General features: G+C 41.5%; 1 protein-coding gene across 4 annotated transcripts in view; it reads right to left on the reverse strand.

Moving 5' to 3' along the window:
* Nucleotides 1–12,403: 12,403 nt before the first annotated feature.
* The window catches only part of ASXL3 (ASXL transcriptional regulator 3), a 193,984-nt gene continuing 184,384 nt past the window's right edge, over nucleotides 12,404–22,003 (reverse strand). For all 4 annotated transcript variants that reach the window (XM_051851307.2, XM_051851305.2, XM_051851304.2 and 1 more), the window contains one exon: nucleotides 12,404–20,517. In XM_051851307.2, the coding sequence (XP_051707267.2) occupies nucleotides 16,798–20,517 (3,720 nt within the window). In that variant the 3' untranslated portion in view covers nucleotides 12,404–16,797. The remainder of the gene's footprint in view (nucleotides 20,518–22,003) is intronic.

The raw sequence follows: 22,003 nt of genomic DNA on the forward strand, positions 1-22,003 counted from the left end.
TTCTTTGCACCGAAATTAGTATTTGTTCCCTTATGTTTTCTTCATGCTTTTACATATATTCCCTTAAGTTATACTCTGGGGACTTTGAGTCAGCTATTAGAAGACCTACCAGTCCCTTTTTGTCTAGCAACGTTCTTGTTCAACTGCAGCTGGCTGCCCTTTCTTGATAGTTCTGAGGGATGTCCCAGTGTAATTTGGCTTCCTCCTCGGGTTTCTCTTCTTTGAGAGTTGAAGGTGACTGGACCCAATTCAGCAAGCAGGTGTTTATGTTAAAGACTGCTGCTGTATGACAAGTGTATCTTGCATGGGTCTCATGGAATATTCGCTTTTAAGAACGATTCTAATGAGGCAAGAGTTTCTAGAATTTGTAGAACCAATAGAATGTGTTGGTAGTTACTCATGTGGACTCAAATCATCTTTAGAGCTGTCCTTATGAAAAGATTGTTTTATGACATGATATGCTTTAACTAGCCATTTCTAGATGTAGAAAATCATGACTTACTCAGAGTAGGCAGATTTTACCCACTATATGTGTTGTTCATCAGTAACCTCACCAGTGGATTGAACAATGCATGTAAAACAGACTGAGCAGCCACTGGGTGGCAGCAGAAATTTGATAGATACACTTTACAAATATGTTTTCTTATTATTTTTTCTATATTTTATTCTTTAGCACACTAAAAACATTATTTTCAGCAAAATATCATTTGACATGTAATATTCACCTAAGTTATCTCTCCAAATGTAAACTAGCATATTCAACAATGAGAAAATAAACCAAACAAAAAAAAACTACTACCCAATATCCTATAAACACATTTTTGATGCTACTCAGGACAACTCCGCAGATTGACATAGGGCGTTTGACTAATAATTAAGTTTCCATTGCTTTTTTTTTTTTTGACAGGCAGAGTGGACAGTGAGAGAGAGACAGAGAGAAAGGTCTTCCTTTGCCTTGGTTCACCCTCCAATGGCTGCCGCGGCCAGCACGCTGCAGCCGCCGCACCGCGCTGATCTGAAGGCAGGAGCCAGGTGCTTCTCCTGGTCTCCCATGGGGTGCAGGGCCCAAGCACTTGGGCCATCCTCCACTGTACTCCCTGGCCACAGCAGAGAGCTGGCCTGGAAGAGGGGCAACTGGGACAGAATCCGGCGCCCCGACAGGGACTAGAACCTGGTGTGCCGGCGCCACAAGGCGGAGGATTAGCCTATTGAGCCACAGCACCAGCCATTCCATTGCTCTTAATAGCTCTATAAATCTTCTAACAGAAGTCATTCATATTCAGAAGAAATTTTGAATTTAGAAAAGACAAAGAATAAAACTATATGAAATCTCCAGTCCTAGAGCAACGATTGTCACTAATATAATGTCTTTTTTTGATATTTAAGGCTTTTTCAATAATAATGAGGTAAATTTTTATAATACAATTTAAATTTCTGTTTCACAGACTGCTAAGACTGTGAAAAATGGAAGTGAAAGATAAAGTTTATTTTGATTTAAAAATATTGAAACCCATGAATTTTTTTTCATAATACATATTTTCCATGAACTTTTTGAAGAGCCTTCATGTATATGATTTCAAAATATTTTGCACCAAAATACTTACCTTCCAATTTTCATTTTCCAAAAACTTTTTGAAGTCCTTTTATATGACATTATAGCCCATGTAATTAAATATTCTTCCCCAAATTATGTTTAGTAATTGCATAATAGCCACTCGAACAACTAGACTGAATTATAAAACTTATTCCTTCTTGTTGAGTATTTGTTATTTTTCTAATACTTACTATTATGGACAACTGTTGCTAATTTTTTTTTTTTTTGACAGAGATAGACAGTGAGAGAGAGAGACAGAGAGAAAGGTCTTCCTTCTGTTAGTTCACTCCCCAAATGGCCGCTATGGCCGGCACTGCGCTGATCCAAAGCCAGGAGCCAGGTGCTTCCTCCTGGTCTCCCACGAGGGTGCAGGGGCCTCCACTGCCTTCCCGGGCCACAGCAGAGAGCTGTACTGGAAGAGGAGCAACCAGGACTAGAACCTGGCAACCATATGGGATGCTAGCGCTGCTGGCAGAGGATTAACCAAGTGAGCCATGGTGCCGGCCCCAACTGTTGCTAATTTTGAAGGTTAGGTAACCAGTGTTTTTCAGCCTTTCAATGTGAAGCAATAAATTAATCTTTTATATATAGAGAAAGCCTCTCTTTATATAATGATATAAATCTTGAATGAATTTCAGTACTATCTGGATGTAATTTGTGTTTAAAAGTAGTCTTTTTCTTCTTTTATTTCTTTCTTAAGAAAAAAGTGAAAAAAATCACTTGGGTTTACTTTGAGGTCAGAAAATTATGAGGGCCATGTCTATGTTTTCTAGCTCATTAATGTGCTTTACAGATTTTTGATCAGAACTTGCTGATTTGAAACACTTGGAGTGGTCCTACTTCAGAACTTCACAGATAAAACCCCAAATTGTGCATTCTAACAAGTTTCCTGAGCTGTTTCAATACACATAAAGTTTTACAACCATTGGCACACTGCATAACACGATTTAGTCAGAAGACCCCAACAATAGCATTCATAGGAAATATACAGATTTAGAAGAACATTTACATTTCATTTGTTTCCATTTCTTCCTTTATTAAGTGAAAATTATGGTAAATCCCTAGATTAGTTTAATGTCAAGGGAATACTAGAATTTATCAATAGTTCATCTCCAACTTTAAATTGCAGGCTTTGGAGAGATTGTGGGGGAAGTATATGCCTCTGTGAATATTAGAAATGATATATTGTGACCATAACATGCAACAAACATTATGATAAGCAGTTTGAATGAATTTTATCCCTCCTGACCATCTTGCCAGGGTACTGTAATTCCATTTCTATAGATAAACTCAAATTGTAAATTAATCCAGGTTACATTGTCTTTAATGGTCAAAATCTGATTTGAAATAACTGTTTTTGGTCCTATGACCTATGGTGACTCAATTCTAGTATTATTTAGTCTCCATGCAGAGATGTGCAGGGCCAGAGGCAGATGAAGTTTCTGTCTGATTCAAAAGAGTGATTGTATGGTTAATGGTTTGTTTCTTACTCATGTTATTTAAAAATGTCAAGGGAGGAAGTATTTCAGAACTGATGCTTATAAATCTCTTTATTGGGAGGCAAGTCTTGGTTTTATTTTTGGATATTTAAAAAAAAATTTGGAGGGGCCGGTTCTGTGGTATAGCGGGTAAAGCCACCACCTGCAGTGCCAGCATCCCATATGGGCACCGGCTCAAGTCCTGGATGCTCCACTTCTGATCCAGCTCTCTGCTATTGCCTGGGAAAACAGAAGATGGCCCAAGTTCTTGGACACCTGCACCCACATGGGAGACCCAGAAGAAGCTCCTGGCTTTGGATCAGCACAGCTCTGGTTGTTGCAGCCAATTGGGGAGTGAACCAGCCTATGGAAGACCTCTCTCTCTCTCTCTCTCTCTCTCTTTCTTTTCTTTCTCGCTCTCTCCCTCTCTCTCTCCTTCTCTCTGTGTAACTCTTTCAAATCTTTAAAAAAAAATTGGGGGCCAGTGCTGTGGCATAGAAGGTTAAACCTCCGCCTGCCAGTGCCAGCATCTAATATGGGTGCTGGTTCAAGTCTCAGCTGCTCCACTTCTGATCCAGCTCCCTGCAAATGCTCCTGGAAAAGCAGTGGATGATGGTCCAAGTAATTGGGCCCCTGTAGCCACATGCGAGACTTGGATGAAGCTCCTGGCTCCTGGCTCTGGCCTGGTCCAGCCTTGGCCATTGAAGCCATTTGGGAATAAACAAGTGGATGGAAATTTCTCTCTCTCTCTCCCTCTCCCCCTCTCTCCCTCTCTCTCTCTCTCTACCCCTCTACTTTTTGCTCTGTATTTCACAAATTTTTTTAAAAAAATTAAAAAAATACTTTTGCATTTTAGATGCTCTAGTGGTAAATTATAGATCAGATGGTGGTGTGCACAATGTTGAGAAGCTTTGAAAAACATGCTCCACCAAAAAAATCATATCCATGCTTCCAGTTTCCCTAAAATTTACAACTACTCACAACTAGGATGGGGCTATGCAGAGAAACTAAGTGTGGAGCAGTTGAGGCACACTGACATTTGCTTGTACTACATGGTTTATAAACTGCATGGCATTTGGAGACAAGGAGTCCTTTCTAGTTGACATCATATGATTGACTTTGACATTGCTTTTCTAGCATTGGGAGTGATTCCACCTTCTTAGTTCTCAGAGGTGGCATTAGACCAACAGAGGCCCTAGATGAAGTGATATATAAGGCCCTTTGGAGACCTTTCTTAGTGAATAATCTGAATGGGGGTGTTATAAATCTAATTACATGGAAAAAGGAATGATAATTGATTCTAATCACTTGCTGAAAACTTGTAATTTCTTTTTGATTTGGACCTTTGGATACCATCAATCATGGAAAATCCTTGGTAAATGGAAGGCCTGGAAAATTCATTATTTTGCTGTGAGAGCCCTGTTGATTACAGGGACATGCTGAGAACCAGAGCATAGCACACTGACAGCAGGGGCCTTCCTTTGCTCTGCCTCTGCTGAGAGGGCCTCTCCATCACATGTCCTGCACCTCCACACCTTCTTCAGTTCTCTACTCAGAGGTTATCTTTGGTTCCAGAACATTGGGCTACCACAGTAGAAAATGATGGCCTGGACAGCTTAAATCGTAGAAATGTATTTTCTCACCATTTTGAAGGCTGGAAGTGCAAAACCAAAGTTCCAGGGTGGGTTTCTGTTGGGGTTATCTTCCTGGTATCTAGATGGCCACCCTCTCTCTGTGACTTCACATGAGCTTACCTCTGTGCTATGCAGAGAAAACAGAGAGAGTGATATGAAGCAGCTTCAAATGGCTCAGGGAAAATAAAACTAAATGATAAGTTTATTTTGGTGCAAAAAGAACCCCACTTGAAATCCATGCATAGTTTTTTTTTTTTCATAGTAAACATTTTCTATAAACTTTTGAAGTTCCTTCCTATTATATGGTCTCTCTTACTCTTCTCAAGGAGATACCAGTCCTATTAGATTAGGGCCACAACCTTATGAACTTATTTAACCTGAATTATCTCCATAAAGACCTTATTTCACAATAAAATCATGCTGCAGGTGAGGACACCAACTAGAATGTATTTGACACCAACTAGAATTTGACACAATTCAGTCACAACATCATTTCAGTGAGGCTGCCCCTGAGTACCATATCTATACCCACTCTGATACCCAATGTTTCCTATATCCTTACTGCGCTGTGTTTTCCTTTGTTGCACTTACCACTTGCAAACATACTATAAATTTTAAACATTTATCCCTTTATTAACTTTCTCCTCCCATTAGATTAAATTTCAGAGATTGTCGACTGTTGTTTCATTGTAGTACCCATGGAATCGATGATAGAGGCTGGCACTGAGGAAGCCCCATTGTCCATGTTTGTCACATGCATGAATGGACTTTCCTGTGCTATACATGGTGGAAACCAGCAATAACAAAACAGATGAGATACTACAGCTGTTCTTCAGAAGCTTTCAGGGTGGTGCCAGGTACAATGCTCACTACAGATGAATGGTAGCTTTCTATAACAACATATGGCAAAAAAAAAAAAAAAAAGAAAAAAAAAGGAGCCGGCGCCGCAGCTCACTCTGCTAATCCTCTGCCTTGTGACGCCGGCACACCAGGTTCTAGTCCCATTCGGGGCGTCGGATTCTGTCCCGGTTGCTCCTCTTCCAGGCCTGCTCTCTCCTGTGGCCCGGGAGTGCAGTGGAGGATGGCCCAAGTGCCCCATGGGAGACCAGGATGAGTACCTGGCTCCTGGCTTCTGATCAGTGCGGTGCGCCGGCCGCGGCGGCCATTGGAGGGTGAACCAACGGCAAAGGAAGACCTTTCTCACTGTCTCTCTCTCTCTCATTGTCCACTCTGCCTGTCAAAAAAAAAAAAAAAAATATATGGCCCAGGGAATGACCAAGATGGAATAATGGACCACTGTCTGGGGAGACATTTCCTTCTCACTCAGAAACTAAACTCAATAACTTTGCATAAATCTATTTGCTGAACTATGGGTCAGGTAACCAGATTTCCCATTATTAAAGTTATCACTCATTCTTGGTAATATTTATGTGAGGCTAATGTTAACCATAAAACAGGCAAATATATGTATTGAAGTACATTTAAAATATCCATCCTCACAGTCATAAAGTAAGCAGAAATACGTGATGATATTTTAATAAACAACCAGGTATAAAATAGCTAATTACAGAGACCAGTGTTTTCTTTCTGATAAGTCAATTTGATAGTCATTGAAAGAAAAAGAATTACTTACTAGGTCTTGGCCAAAGACTTTTCCATATGAAGAAGTATCAAGTTTTACTAGGCTGGTGAAGGTTGTGTTTTTTAAAGCACCCATTCATTAATTTTAATGTCAAACTGCAAGAAAATACATTTTAACTTAGCTAGAAAATAAAAATCATTTTCTTACTAAGGTCTAGTGACAAAAGAATGTTAATGCACCTTACTTCCTGTGACTGCTATGGTGGGCACAAATTGAAATGTGTGGATCCTGGGGTGCCTTCTCAGGGGAATCCTGCACCACTCAGAACTGCAAGACTGAGGGAAAGGGTCGACCCTCTCGGCTGTTTTCTCCAGATGAGCCAAATCGGATGACAAGTCATTGTCCATACACAATTTTCCACTTCAAATGAGAACATGTAATTCCTCCAATAAAAGATGCAGAAAAAGATTCATTCTTTTTAGGCTTTATTGATAAATATTTTGCCTCTGAGCCTCAATAGTTTGGAAATTATGACTTCCAAGGAGATTTATCTTTCCAAAACTTTCATCCCCCCAATGAATTACTCCAACCACTCATGTTGTTCTGGGGTAGAGGAGAAAATTCCTTCCATCTTATGTTGTGGCAACAGTACAATGCTGAAGCACAAAATCCCAAAGAAACGTTAGAGAACTCCCTTTTTGTTGAAGAATCAAGTCATCAGTAAAACCTTATCTTCCCTACAATCCAGCATCTAGCATGGAAATGGTGATTTTAAAAAACTGCTCAGTGAATGTGTGATGAACGTTGGCTCCAGAAGTGCCTTGGTATTTAGCATCCCCTTATATTATAATTATTTAGGGTCAAAGAACAAACTTTATTCCCCAGGAAGATGACACATCATCTTTAAGCAAGAAGGGAAGTTAAAGTATCACATTTAGGGATTGGAAAATTCATTTTCTCACTAAATGTAATTTTATAAATAAATTTGTTTCAGAATTTATTCAAATGAACTTATTAAAATACTTAAAGTATTAGGTTGCCAGATGGCTTTAAGAGTGTTATTTGCAAGGAAGAGATGATGACAGAGTGCTTTTTCATGTGGGGAAGATGGTGACCCAGACACTGAGCAGGGGTGTGAGTAACCGGAAGTCCTGTGCACAGCTGGAGTGCAGCAGAGGCTCCTCTGGGCAGTAACCATCACTTGTGTTCCAGTGTGGAATTAGAGCAAAAGGATTCATTGAAACAGGCAAAGTTTACTTAGAAAAGCACTGATCCAGATGAAGTTGATTTCTGGCCCTATGTACCCTGGTGGTACCTGGTGGCTGCATCTTCCATGTGCTTTCATTCCCTCCCACCCCCATAGCCAAAATGTTCCCATCTGTGGTCCCTGTTAGAGTAGGAAGCTTCTAGTTCCCAAAAGTACTGGATGTGATATTTATAAGTTACTGACTCCAATTCAAACTTACCACTTGCATGTGAAATACTAGCTCTTTGTTTTGCTGTTTGAGCCTTATTGAACAATATGAATCCTGCTAAGTAATGTCGTCTTCCTTAAAAAAAAAATTGATAGCCCACTTGGCAATTTATATCCAGATCCTGAAATCTTTTTTGTTTTAGTTTCTGTAATAGTGCCTGGAACATCCTTTGACTTTTTAAATCATAAATATGTATTACGTTAACTTACAAAAGATATTAAAAACACAAGGCCATCTATGACATCAGACACCACAAACATCAATTTGAGTTTTACAAAATCAGTTAATAACATTAAAAATATCTGAGGGGCTGGTGCAGTGGCTCACTTGGTTAATCCTCCACCTGTGGCACCAGCATCCCATATGGGTGCCGGTTCTATTCCTGGCTGCTCCTCTTCCAGTCCAGCTCTCTGCTGTGGCCCGGGAAGGCAGTGGAGGATGGCCCAAGTGCTTGGGCCCTTGCACCCTCATGGGAGATCAGGAGGAAGCACCTGGCTCCTGGCTTCAGATCGGTGCAGTGCCGACCGTGGTGGCCATTTGGGGGGTGAACCAGTGGAAGGAAGATCTTTCTCTCTCTATGCCTCTCTCTCACTGTCTATAACTCTACCTGTCAAATAATAATAAAAAAAATCTGAACACATTGTTAAATTCATGAAAGAAAGGTTTGGGGGCAGAGTTGTGATCTAGGTAAAGAGTCATATACTTTGAATGATCACCTTTGGGAAGGACAGTTTGTCTATTGATGAACGTTGTTCTCAGCTGTGGCAGTCCTAAATGGCTGCACCCACATGGTTGAGCCCTCCCCCACTGCATCTTGCTCATGTCTTAATGATGAACTTGGCACATTAAACTGCAATTATTTTCTTTACACTAGCCTATCATTTGGGAGGGGAGGGGGCATTTGAATTTTTCTCAGAATCCCCAGTACCTAGGAGGATCTGAGAAGCAGTCATCACATCTTGTAAGTTAAGAGGATGAGTTTTGGTTTTTTAAAAAAAAATCTTTCCACCCAGTTCCTGGTTGAGTGTTGGTAACTTTCAGGTGTCTAAGCTTCAGGATCCTTATTTATTGTGTCTCCCTTACAGGGTTTTTCTAAGGATAAACATAATACTTGTGAAATGCTTTGTAGCACTTGGTACACAGATTTCACCAATGTTATTTTTAAATAAAGACTGTCTTTTTGGAACTACTCTAGGAAGTTGCCATATTTGGTTTAAGTACACAGTTAAAACTCCAGAAGTTTATCTATACATAGCAAACTTATAAAATATCCATATTTAGATCATGAAGCCTAAAGACTTGTAAATGATTTTTTTACTGAAAATCACAGTTATAAAACTGGGATTTTAGACAGTGATATCTCAATTCTTCCTGGTTTTTCCCAAGCAACGCTTTACGGACAGAACAGCTTTCACGACAGAACCTTTCAAATATCAATATGGAAAAGAAAGGAGGGGAGGAAGGGAGGGATGGAAAGAAAGAAGAATAAGGCAGAGGAGAGGAGAGGAGAGGAGAGGGGGAGGGGAGAGGAGAAGTGCAAAGTGACAGGTACTAGCTGCCCTGTGGTTTATATGCTCAGAAGTGTGTGCCATCCTCCGGAAGGGCCTTCTGGTCATGAGGCTGTTCACACCAGGTGAGGATTTGATCAGAGTTAATGAATTATCTAGAATTCCACTCTGAATGTAGCATTGAAAATGGTATTTTTTAAATTGCTGAATGTTTCTGTTAGAGATTATCCATTTCCTATAGCCTTTTTTTCCCTGAAGATATAAAAATTTTAATCAAAGAACATGAAGTACTAAAAAAATCGATGTTAAACACCAAGGTTAAGGGAAGATGAATACAATATGCTGGTGGCTTCTGTTTGAAAGCCATCATTCCGCACTGTCCCCACTCATATATCAAACCCTTCAATTCCTCAGTTTGAGATCGAACTTGAATGGTAAATGAATCTTATATGACAATAAGAAATCATGCTTTTTTTGCTATGTGAATAAACAGACACAAAATTCATCCCCTCTGGATGGGGAGATAACACCAGGAGCAGCTGTGTTTCCTATGGTGGCTGAGGCCAGCCTTATCTGCAAATGCTGTGACATCCCAGAGTGGGACGCTGGAAGCCAAATGAATCAAGTAAAATAGAGCCACAGTTCTGCAGTCCGGATTTCTCTTTGCGAGCCCTTGTCATTAAGGAACGAGGATTCGCAACACAGTTTTTTCTCAAGATCAAATCATAGTTTGAAACTCAAGATACATGTTTGGGCCAAAGGTGAATTCTATTTCATGTTTACAAGCTTATTGTAAAAGTAATAATCTGTGATGAAGCTACAAAAATTGAGTCGGACATTCAGTGTCCACAACTATTTTTTGAAGATTTTACTTACGTATTTGAAAGGCAGAGTTATAGAGACAGAGGGAGGGACATACATGTTCCATCTGCTAGTTCACTCCCCAAATGACCTCAACTGCCTGGGCTGGACCAGGCCGAAGCCAGGAGCCAGGAGCTTCGTCTGGGTCTCCCACGTGGGTGCAAGGGCCCAAGGATTCGGGCCGTCTTCCGCTGCTTTCCTGGGTGCATAAGCACAGTGCTGGTTCAGAAGTGGAGTGGCCAGGACCAAAATAATGCCCACATGGGGTGCAGGCACTGCAGGCAGCAGCTTAACGCACTGTGCCGCATTGCTGGCCCCCATAGCCTTCTTTTAAAGCAGTTCGTGCTCTTCACCTTTTGGCCAAGTAGTTATTTATAAGGGAATCCATTGAAGAGTCCACTTGAATTGAGCAAAAAGGAAAAAAAAAAAAACCAATCTTAGACATTTAGTTCTGGTTGGGTTAAAGCTCACCTTTGAACCATCTCTAAATGATTGCTTAAAAAATAATATAAGTGAAATTGTAGATGACACGCTTAGCTGAAGAAAAGCAGTTCAGAAGAAAGTTGTGCCATAAATGCAATGAATATAGCTAGTATAAATCCCAACTGCTGATAACAGACTTGGGGAGCTTTTTCATTCACAGCCTGCTATTCAGCCAGTTCTCACTGATTTGTTGCAAATGAACCATCATCTCTCTTCATTTATCCAGCATCTGTTTGGATTGGTTAGTGCCTCAGAAGATTGCTAAATATTTTTTAATATCAGTATTACTTATAGTCATGAATAGTGGGATATTTAATAAAACTGCAAAGCTTGCAATGAAATAAAACTGCTTTGAAATAAAATAGCAACAAATTGTCTGTATTTTGTAAATCAGCAGTCTTCCCCCAAGTATTTAGAGTGGTTGATAATTAATCACATTGGCAATCTGGATAAAAGTTTCTGTGAGGAAGAGGATTAAATTCATTGCTCTATTTAGGTGTCCTGATTTTTGCTTATTATTGTGGATAGCTGTTTGTGCTCTGTACTTATACTGAGCCTAGGCAACCTCTAACTAAAGACTTTGAACACTTTTAGAGTAGGAAAAATTTTCTTTTTGCTTGTTTTCTACAGAAAGGATCCTCCAACTGTTTCTGAGAACTATTCTCGGAAGTTTCTTCTAAATAACATCATCTTTGAATGCAGTAAACTACGTGAAAACTGATAAATTACTGGATGTCACTAGTTCTTAGATAAAGTTTATAATGCATACAAATACATACTCAGATAATGAGATTGTTACTCAAAGTAGTTCATATCAATTTATTAAAATTATAAAATATTTATGTATTTTATAACTGTAATCCATTTTATGAAAATGAATTAAGATATGTAAAGCAGTCAAATCAGTTTCAATAAATGTCACCTTCCAGGATGATGTGCTCTTGAAGTATATGTAATGGATTTTGGACTAGATGTTGTTTATGGAGTAATGCAATTTTACATAGCAATCATTGTAAATAAAATTAAGAAAGCACTTTGTAAATATATAAACAAAAAGTGAAACACAAAAGAAACATCATCATGGTAGTGAAATAATGTGATAAAAGAAATCTTCATCTTCTACTGGGCTTCCTTGGATAAGCTGGATTTTCATTATTATGATCATTTTCGTTCTTGGAAGCATGGTTTTTCTGTTCCCAAAGTAAACATCCTCTTTCGCCATCTGGTGGCTAAAGGCAATATTTTCCATGTAGATGAATACCCAGTTGGACTTCGGTTTAGCACCAATTACAGCTAATTTTTTCTGATTCATCTTACTGAACAGATATGCTTATTTCTTTAATTTGTGTAAATATAACTGAAGCAGTTTTGCCCCAATGGTTCACAGCATTTTATTCAAATAACAAGCTATAATATTTAATGTAGGATAAAAAATTAACCAGAACAGTTCTTTTAAAGGGCCATCTTTTGTTCTATGCATTTTGGAAGTTAAATATGGTAGTAACAATTTACTGGACTTGAATGCATTTTGGTATAAACAATATCTTCATGAAAATGAGAATCCAATGTAGTTCTAAATAATAAATGTAACAGAAACCATCAATTCCTAATAGCTTTTAGTTGTTCCTGTCTTAACAATAGTTATACTTGTTAATCTGGCATGCCAGAAATAAAAGTAGATAATTTAACAGTGTGTAGTTTGCCCTATAATTTTTTTCTTAATAAAATTCTCAATACAATAATACATTTGAGACATAACTACGTTTCATTAAAAAATAATGACAACTGTTTCATGTTTGAGTTCTTTATTTTCTCCAGAATATTTTAATATTGAAACCCAAATGGTTACTTCGAGAAAGGGAAGAAGAGAGAAACATGAAGAGACAGACATTTCATTTCATTTAACTTATGGTATTGTGAGCAGTCACTTTTGTAGGCAACACTTTTTTTTTTCTTTGTAGAAAAGAAGAAATAAAAAACAAACAGCACCATTAAAGAATGCATGATCCCTGAATTCTAAACAAAACACTGTCTAAAACGTTTTTCAATGCTCGTTGCACTCAGTCACATTTAGTCAGGTATCAAAGCAAGCCTAACAGTATTCAATTGTAGCAGTCTCACTGAGTCAACTGCTCCCCCTTCCTGCGGATTTGACACACCTGCTCTGAGTTCTTCCTGGGGGAATAATATATTCTTTGGTAGAGGACTGAAGAAGGGTTCTACTTTTCTGTATGCTGATACAAAATGTCTATGTTTGTGTGGGGGCGTCACCCCCAAATCTGTGTTTGTCATGCAGTTATGTTTGGGTTGATTTCACATTTTGCTGTTACACTGTAGGAGTAATACTGCCTTTTTAAAAAGGCATTAAATGGCTAATGTCAAAAAGATGTAAACATTCAGAATACTGACCAAAAAAAAAAAAAGACAATTTTTTTAAAAAAACCACACAAACACACATTTAAAAATCTGTACTGAAAATATGTGAAAATAGTTTCCATGAAGCAGGGGAAATACAGCAGTACAAGAAAATTATGGCAACCGAGTAAAGCACTTTCTCTGAAACATTCATAAACAGTACAAATACAACAAAGTTTGTCTACAGTCTAAATTATTCTGCAACTATCAAATATACAAAGCGAAATAGTGTGTGCTATAAAAAAGCAGCTCCTTTAAATTATAGTAAAAATGCTTTCTGTTTGCTTTACAGTGACAAAGCGTGAAGACGACAGATTTTCATATGCAGTGACATTTGGCTACACAGGCCCCTGATACTCAGAGGAGGTCCTGTTTGAGGACTCCTCACGCTGTCCTCGAGGAACACAGAGGGACAGCGCCTCTCAGCTGTGAACGTTCAGCTAGTGCGGTGCCAGGCCTCACGACCACGGAGACGAAGCAACCCCAAGCGTGGTTTCAGCGTCAAATCCCAGGGACTGACTAAGCCAAGGAGAAACTGGTGAACCAGAGGCCACAGGAACTGCTGCTTTTGAAATTGTGCAAGTGTTCATCAAGGACACGGGGCTGCAGCAGCGTGTAGTTTGACTCCTGATTGCATCATAAGCACCGTATGCACCAGCTTGTTTGGTTTCGTGTGTGTATTTTGAACTGAGTAAGAATATCCATGGTTCAGGAGTCAACCAAACCTTCTAGAGCTCATCCCAGAAATACCACCACGCCAAAGGCTTTGTAACAACCAGGCTCAACCTCAAAGGTTGGTTTTAAAGTTTGTTCTTTAAAACTAGACCTTTGCAGGGATATGTTATATGTAACGATGGTGTTCAGTTCACCAAAGTTTCCAATATTCTGACTTTGGGGAAGGAAAAATATTTTCACTTTGAAAACAAATTTGTATCCGAACGTTCTTATTAACATGCCCATTAACTACCTAAACGCCTTTATACATCTCAGGCATATGCATATCATATAGGAGTGGGATAAGGGAAGAGCAGTTTTCTTCCTTCCCTTGCTCCAAAAGTGCTACTTAGGGAAACGCATCCTTTGTGAAAAAAAAAAAATTACATGTTATATGTGCAAGTTCTATTCCTGATAGGGATATAATGCTGTCCAATAATCAGGATAATGCACATAATGAAATTTGCACATTACACCACAATAACCATACACAAGCTATTAGGACATAGGCAGACACATGTAGAAATTATTGAACTAAAAACCTATTCAGCTAACTCAAATTTATGTACTGGCTTTTGTATATATATATTAAGTGGATACCAAAAAATATCTCACCCACATTTACTTCTGAATTTTCTTCCCATTACTTTTTAGTCCAAAAGTATTAATGCTCAGTAATATAAACCATGTGAGATACTAGGGATTTGAACTGGGGACAAAAAAAAAGCAAGGGCACAGAAAAATTATGCTCTTTGGACCTGGGTGGTGGAATCCATGCACAATCAACAGTTGAGTCTCCAAAGCTGTTATGGGAAAAAAATCCAAACATACGGAAGGGCACTTGTCTTTATACCCAGTACTCACAGGCAGTATTCAACAATGACGGAACTGACAATGAGCTCAGTCTCACATCAGCTTCAATTGTACCTCACATACAGAGTGCAAAGGTTTTGTAGACTGGAGTTTCCTTCAACATTGTGCCAGTTACTGATGCGGTAGTTTTGAATCTGCTGGTGTAGACAGTAGCTGACACTGAGATAGCGGCAACCGAATTTGGAAGAAGTTGGCATGCGAGTGTCTGTATTACATGGATACCTCGCTGTGACACTAACTGCATGATCTTCAGAATTAACGACAGCACCCAAATACAACCTGGCACGCAGATAAATAAGGACCTGCTGGAACTCACACTAGATTCCTTGAGAAGGGCCGGTTTTCTTTGCTTTTCTTTCTCTCAAGACAAATTATCTTTCACCACCAGAGATTTGTTAATAACAATGACGTCTCTATCACCTACAGAGATTTGGCAACATCACAATAATAAATATGGAGAAAAAAACAACATGTCTCATAGTTGATTACTACAGAAAATCAAATGAGTTTTGCTTTTTTCAGGAATGTAACTTCCGCTCATTCCAGTTAACTTTTAAGACGTGTTTCAAGGGAATGTCAAAATGTTTACATTGATTAGGATGACCTCATGTGAACATGTCATTCTTACCCTGGATACAGATGGTTTCCCCCCTACCCCATGATTTTTGTTTTTATCCTACAGCCACAATCAATCAATGGGTTAATGGCACTCCACATTTTGTGCTCTGGATTTGAAGTTAAATGGGCGTGGTTTTCGCTTTCTTTCATCTTCCCACAGTGTGTGTGTGCTTTGTGACCTTCCTTTTGGGAACAGAGCCTCCTGAACTACAGCTGTTCTTTGCGTGAGGGTGGCCAAAGTATATGGAGCGAAGCTCAAATACTCAACACTCAGTCTTTACGGGATAAACACTGACGATAACTGTTAAGATGCAGTATCCCTTTTTCAAAAGCGGTTCCACTCCCCCAGATTTGAAGAATGTATTGAATTCACCTGAGGAAAACAAAACAAAACAAAACATGCAATACCTAGGACAGTTCTTAAAAATAAGGGCTATTTCAGAGCCAAATGCAAATAGATTGATTGTGAATCGTGAAGAATGAAATGGTTCGGAAAATGTCAACATTTCAGCCTTGTGTAGTCCCTGTTGTCAACGATGACACTTGTAAAAGGATGTGGCCACCTCTGCAAAGGCGGAGGCCAGAGTGCACTGGTGCCATCAGCAAGGGCTACAGTTATCTTCTCCCAAATTTTAACATCCAATAATTGCATCAGAGTGAATAGAATAGAATAATATTTACATTATCAACTTATTTAGGCATGCATATACAGCATTTTATTTATTTATTTTTGAATTTTAGGTCATTTCTTTTTCATATTTGCTCTTAAATGCCACACATAAGGCTCCAAAATCCTCTGGGCCTACGGCTCTCTGTTGGCCTAGTGGTCTTACATGATCAAGTGTCAAAGGGCAAGAACCAGAATACTGGTTCCATGCTGCAATTTCAGGTGCAGGACGCAATTCACTACAATACATGTTCAAAATCCAAGGCAGACACAGATATTCCACCGCAGTCTCTGAGAAAGAGCAAAAGGGGAGGAAAGAGGGTAAGGACGACAGTGGAGCTCATCGATGCCTCCTATGATGCGTCTTTTGCGACAGGAGTAAATACAAGGCATCACACGTTTAAATCAGATTCCCCTCTCCAAATACGGCTTAACCACTGTGGTACAGGTAGGTCCAGAAGAGTCAACTGTCAACACCGTTACCGTAATGGCTCATCTACAGAGAAACGCATGACCACCTTAATTTACTTCTACGATTCTCTTTCTACATCTGCACTTCTGGTGACTAGTAAGTAAGTAAACATGTCCTTTTCTTCTCTACAGCTGTATTAAAGGGAAAATAAAGGAAAGAAAGGGGGCAGTGACCTGCACACACGTTGACAGAAACTTTCCAAAGCTGGGAATGACAACTAAAGGCTTCTGTGGAGCCGCAGGGCTGGGCTGCGTCCTCCCCTCTGTGAGAACTGCAAGAAAATAATCATTTCCTAGGGAAAGACTCTGTTCCAAAGGAAAACAAATGAACATGATATAAGCCACTGCATTATTCAATGTGTTGTCGCTGATGCGGGTTGGCTTTTCCGTGCGGAAAAGGGATACTGCATCTTTTACTCAGCTCTTATCGCACAACCAGGCAAGCTACACAGAGTTTGGAAGGACCTATGCAGTCGTCGTGGCAGAAGGCCCCGCAGCCTTTGCACACAATCATGGCTTTCAGCCGGCAAGAGCATTTCAGTTCCAATTCATCCGCGTTGCTGCTGTCGGCGAAGTTCTGAACGGGCATCTGAGCGTTCTGACCAGGCAGGCCCGTGGCAGCGCTGGAGCCACTTCCCAAAATCCCAATAGACTTTTCAATTGCAGATGCTGCCCTTTTGAAGCTCGTGCTCCCGAAGTGTATTGTTGGATAGTTTCCACAGAGCTGCTGCTGTTGCTGCTGCACCTGCATTTTCTGAGCAGCTAATTGAGTAAAAGGCTTTTGTGGCTCAGAGAGCAAATAGGAAGAGAAATCTGCATTTTTTAGCGCAAACGCTTTTAACTGTTCTTTCATTTCATTCTGGTCATAGGAAACTTGTTTCATGCCCAGTTCACAGCTGCTGCTTAAACCTTCCTCAAAAGAAAGAGGTTCCGATTTTATATTGCTACATATGCCCGTGGACTGTGGCCAACTAAGTCTCTTAGTGGTTTCCATGGTAACCGGTGGTTGTTTCTGCTCGGTTGGGACTTCTGCATTAGGAAGAGGTGGAGGTAGTGGAGGTGGTGGAGGGGGAGGTGGGGGCAAGGCCAAGGGTGGAGGGGGAGGCGGGGGCGGGGGTGGAGGCGGTGGAGGATGCACTAATGCTTTGTTTGGCATTGCATGTGCAGTACCTCCCACGTCATCACCCTCTTTGATGGGCATATTGGGGGATAACATGTTGGCTAGCCTTAGCTGGTGAGGCGCTGAAGGCAGACTAACCTCTCCCAATCCCTTTTGTTCAAGATGCCTATTGAAGGCAAACGCATTACAGCCCACTGGGCTCTTGGAGGAAGCCTGCAACAGAGCTGCAGTAGGAACAGGGCCCCTGGCAGCCATGGGCATTTGGTAAAACTGCTGTCTGTGTGAGGTACCAGCGTCGGGGTGGAAGCCGCCATTCTTGTCCACAGGAAACAGGTTCTGCTGGAAGCTACATGAGGGGAGCAGCCGCTTTTGCTGTTTGACCTCAGGGCTGTGGACAATTCTGCTCTGCATGGAGTGCTTGCTCAACCACTCTTGCTTAAATTGCTGGCTGTGTCCCAGCTGACTCAGGCCAGAATTGATGACACAAGGCACCCCTTTCACGTCTGGGTCCACCAGCAGTTTCCCTGGTTCACATTTAACTTGGGTGTGCTCCCCCACAGTCCTGGCTACTCTCTTTTTGGGGTGGTTTTCTCGCTTTCTCATCTGTAGTGGGGCAAGAGTCCCCGCCAAGTAGCCCTTGCCATCTGGGTTGGGAGAGCTGGTCGGCATTTCAGCAACGCTCCTCTCCGGTGCTGCTTTCCCCACTGAGGTAGTTTGAAGAGGCAGCGGCAGCCTGTTGATTTCGAGTTTGCCTCCCAGTCTGGGCTGTGGCAACACCTTTTCCAAAGGCAGGTTGCCCTGTAGTAACTGTGTCACCAGGGGGTTGTTAGCCTCCACGGATGACAGACGACAGCTGGAGCTTCCTGCGCTCGGGACTCTCTTTAAGCTGTCGGTAGCCAAGGAGATGGCCTCTTCCATGGGGCTCGAGGTGGAAGCTTTCACGCTCTGCGTGGGTTGCGCACTAGCGGCCACCTCTGTAGCCGGAGGAGGCAGCTCAGGGCCAGGGAAGTCTTCAGTATCCATTCTAAAGCTCTTGTCCGCTTCGGGAGGCTCAGATTTCACAGGAAGAGCGATATTTGTCAGGAGGTTCCTGGGATGAAGTTCTGACACATGCGAGTAGCTGGCGTGTTCCGTTTTGATAGCCTTCGGACAGCTCTGCTCCAGATATTCCTTCTGTTTGCTTGAACCTGCGTGACTAAGCAGAGGCTGGCCTGTGTTCCTCATCCCATCATCATTCCAGCAGATCCGGTTAGCTGGGGGATACTGGTTGCTACAGGTTGTGTCTGCTTCACTTTTGAAAGTAGTGGGGCCATGGGCCTGCTCAGCAAAGCTATGACTAGGTGCAGCTGCCTCATTTACTTTATCTGGCACAAGGGGCAATTCTCGGAGACTGGCGCAGGGGGCCTGCAAGGTTTTACAGTCTTGTTTTGCTGCAGAAACAGCAATGAAACTAGTTCCGTGATCTATACCTTCATTTGCAGCTGGCTCTGGCCTGCTAATCACAGAAACTTGAGGACACGCCAGGGGCTGTATGGATGTCTCTGTCCTCACCAATCTGCTCTGCGGGTCCCCGGTGGCTTCTGCACTTTCAATGGAGACAGTCAGTGACAAACTGGAGGTCAGCGTGGTGCTGTGGTCCACAATGACTTTGCACGGAATTGATCTGTTTATGGCTGCTGGTGCAAAGCCCCCTGCTGGCTGCTGAGGTTTTCCCGAATTGTCTGCCCTGTTCCGAGGCCCTGAATGCTTGTCCAAGCTTTCGGCACTTAACTTGGGAGGACTGTCATAGGAGTTTACTGTTAGCACGTTTCCAGCAAACATCGCGACAGGCGGGCGTGCCACCAGCGAGTCCGTGGCCACCACGGAATCACTGCAGCCGAGGGCTGCTCTCACAGTGGTACCCATGGATGCGGGGGCCTGTTCTTCACTCCCAGGCATGGCTATCTTCTCAGAAGGAAACCTGTTGTTCATTCCCGGGGCGGGAATCAAGACAGAGCTAGTGGAGAGATGGTTTGGCAAACTGTTTCCAATGGAAGGAGTTGGCACAGAGGTGTACTGACCGGAGACCGAGTTACTGGCACTGCTGCAGGAGATGAGCAACTGCTTCTCGTCTGTGGAGCTCAGGACACTGGAGCCCTCTGTAGTGGCTGGAAGAGAAGTGCTTTCAATGCATTTTGGTATAATGGCTATGCACGGAGTGTCAGTTCCCTGCATGGTTTTTAACATGCTTATATTACAAGCAGAAATCGTAGTGTTTGCACTGTCAACAGACATTAGGACAGATGACTTATCAACGGAACTCACAAAGGGATGTTCTTTAATTGCTCCCGACATAGCAGTGCTGCAAATCGACACAGGGACAGGATTTTTATTAAAAAGCATGGAAACACTGCTATTTTCAGAAGAGGTAGATGAAACAATTTTCTCAGACAAATGTGACACAGGTATGTTCTCGTCAGAACTATGCACGGATAAGTCCGTGGCAGTTTCTGGAAGTTGAGTGGGGTTGAGAGACTGCTGCAATACAGCGGTGGTCTCCCGGAGGTGTGCAGACTTGTTGCTAGGAGATCTGCAGTTAGGATTGACAATAATGACGCCTGTGGAACCTTCCATTTTTGTTTCAGGGGTAGAGGAGACATCCAAACTCGGAGGCCCTTCCTTGGAGCTGAGCGGAGGCAACCGGGTCTCTTTAGTGGTCTGGAAGAGGTGGGCTCGGGCTTGATGCTTTGCAAAGAGCTTAGCCTTGGTCTGCTCTTTGATATGTGCCAGGGTTCTTGCTTTTCCTCCCTCTCCTGGGCTCCCCATGGCTCCTGAGACGATGCTTGCTGCAGCAGCTACAGCAGCAGCCGCAGCAGCTTCACGCTGCGCCCGAGCTTGCTGGGCACGAGCCTTGATATCTGCAAGGGTCCTGGCTCCTGTGTTCCTTCCCCCACCGACAGACGTGCTAGTGGATGTGCGTGATTCTGGTTTCGAGACTGGCTGGCTCTTGATAATAAAAGGCGGTCCAATTTTGGAAAGCTGGATCTGAAAGAAGGAGAGAGAAGAAAAATAAAGCGCCTCGTACAGGAGCACAGGGTGGGAGGTATAGGACGGAGCATACTAGGGGAAGAACTTGCTGCAGACTCTGTTAACAGGCACTGAGCTGACCCTCAATCCATGGTGGGCCTCCAGGGTATAAGGCAGCAAGCAATGTAGCAAGAGTGTGAATTAAGTTTTAAACTCTGTCTGGAATCTACAAAAACATCAACCAGTGACCTTATTAGGCATGGACATACAACATCTTAATGCTTCTTAAAATGAGGTTAGCAAACAAAAATTTAGAAATATTTAGTTTTTAAACTGTCTTCCTTGCTGGCATGAAAAACTGGGACTTTATCTGTCTTCATTTCATGCAAATAAATAAAAAAATGCTGGCCAAGAAGTCAGAACATGAGAATTCTCATCTGGCTTTACAGAACTCTATGATGCTAGGCCAAAATCCCTGTACCTCAGTTTCTCCCAGTAACTTCTCTGAACCAAGGATTCTATTTTTTATGTACTCACATACTGCCTAGCCTTATACATATATAATAAGCCTACGACAAGTTTGTAAACTGAGTTGTAAAATGGAACGAGTTATTTCTGGTCTATTTCTTCCACAGAGCTGTTATAAAGATGAAATGGGACTGTATTTTTAAGTGTTCTGTTTTCCAAAGGGATCGGAGTATGGTTTTCTGCCTCTGAAAATGGGGCATTTGTTTTGATATAGAAAATCTACAGTCTGCTCAGATTATACCTGTCCCAAACAGCAATGTTCATGTACTCCTGCTAATTAAGAGAACCACAATGTCATCACCAAATTCGCTAGGCAGAAGCCCTAACCACTAGCATCCCACAGCAATGCTGTGATGCTCTAGTCGCCTACAGCTTTCTTAGACTCACAGCTTTATAGAACTGGAAGGGCTCTATGAATGCCCCTCATATGAAAGTTGAAAAATTTGAGCCACTGGAGGAAAAGGAGTCTGCCCTGAGGTCATATAACCCATGAGTGACTTTGGTGTCAGTCCCGTGCTATCTACATCCACCTTGCTTTATTTTCCCCAGCTTCTCCTAGGAAATTTCTCTACCTCTTCCTAACATATGTATATTTACATTATAATCAGTTGAAACACGCTTTAGCAATATACCCATTTGGAACTGTGCTTTGGAAATTTAATAGGTGGAATTATATTCCTGAGCTGTCTCATTACTCATTTTCAAACTGCTTATGAAACTTTTCTTCTAATTCAAGGTCAAGGAAAGGTGAATTTGGTGAGGGGATTCAATTTTCCCTCATAAACATCTCCCTTAGTCTAAAAAAGTAAATACTTAAAAAATGTAAATTTAGATCTCCCTGCACAAGAACTCAAGGCCACCAAATATGCTTATAGCATCTATCTATCTATCTACCTATCTTTAAATTAAAATACCTATCTTCAGACTGGTACGTTTAAAAAGACTTTCCTGAAAAAGATATTTACACTATTATTTC

This window comes from Oryctolagus cuniculus, chromosome 10 (genome assembly GCF_964237555.1).
Source record: "Oryctolagus cuniculus chromosome 10, mOryCun1.1, whole genome shotgun sequence".
NCBI lineage: Eukaryota > Metazoa > Chordata > Mammalia > Lagomorpha > Leporidae > Oryctolagus > Oryctolagus cuniculus.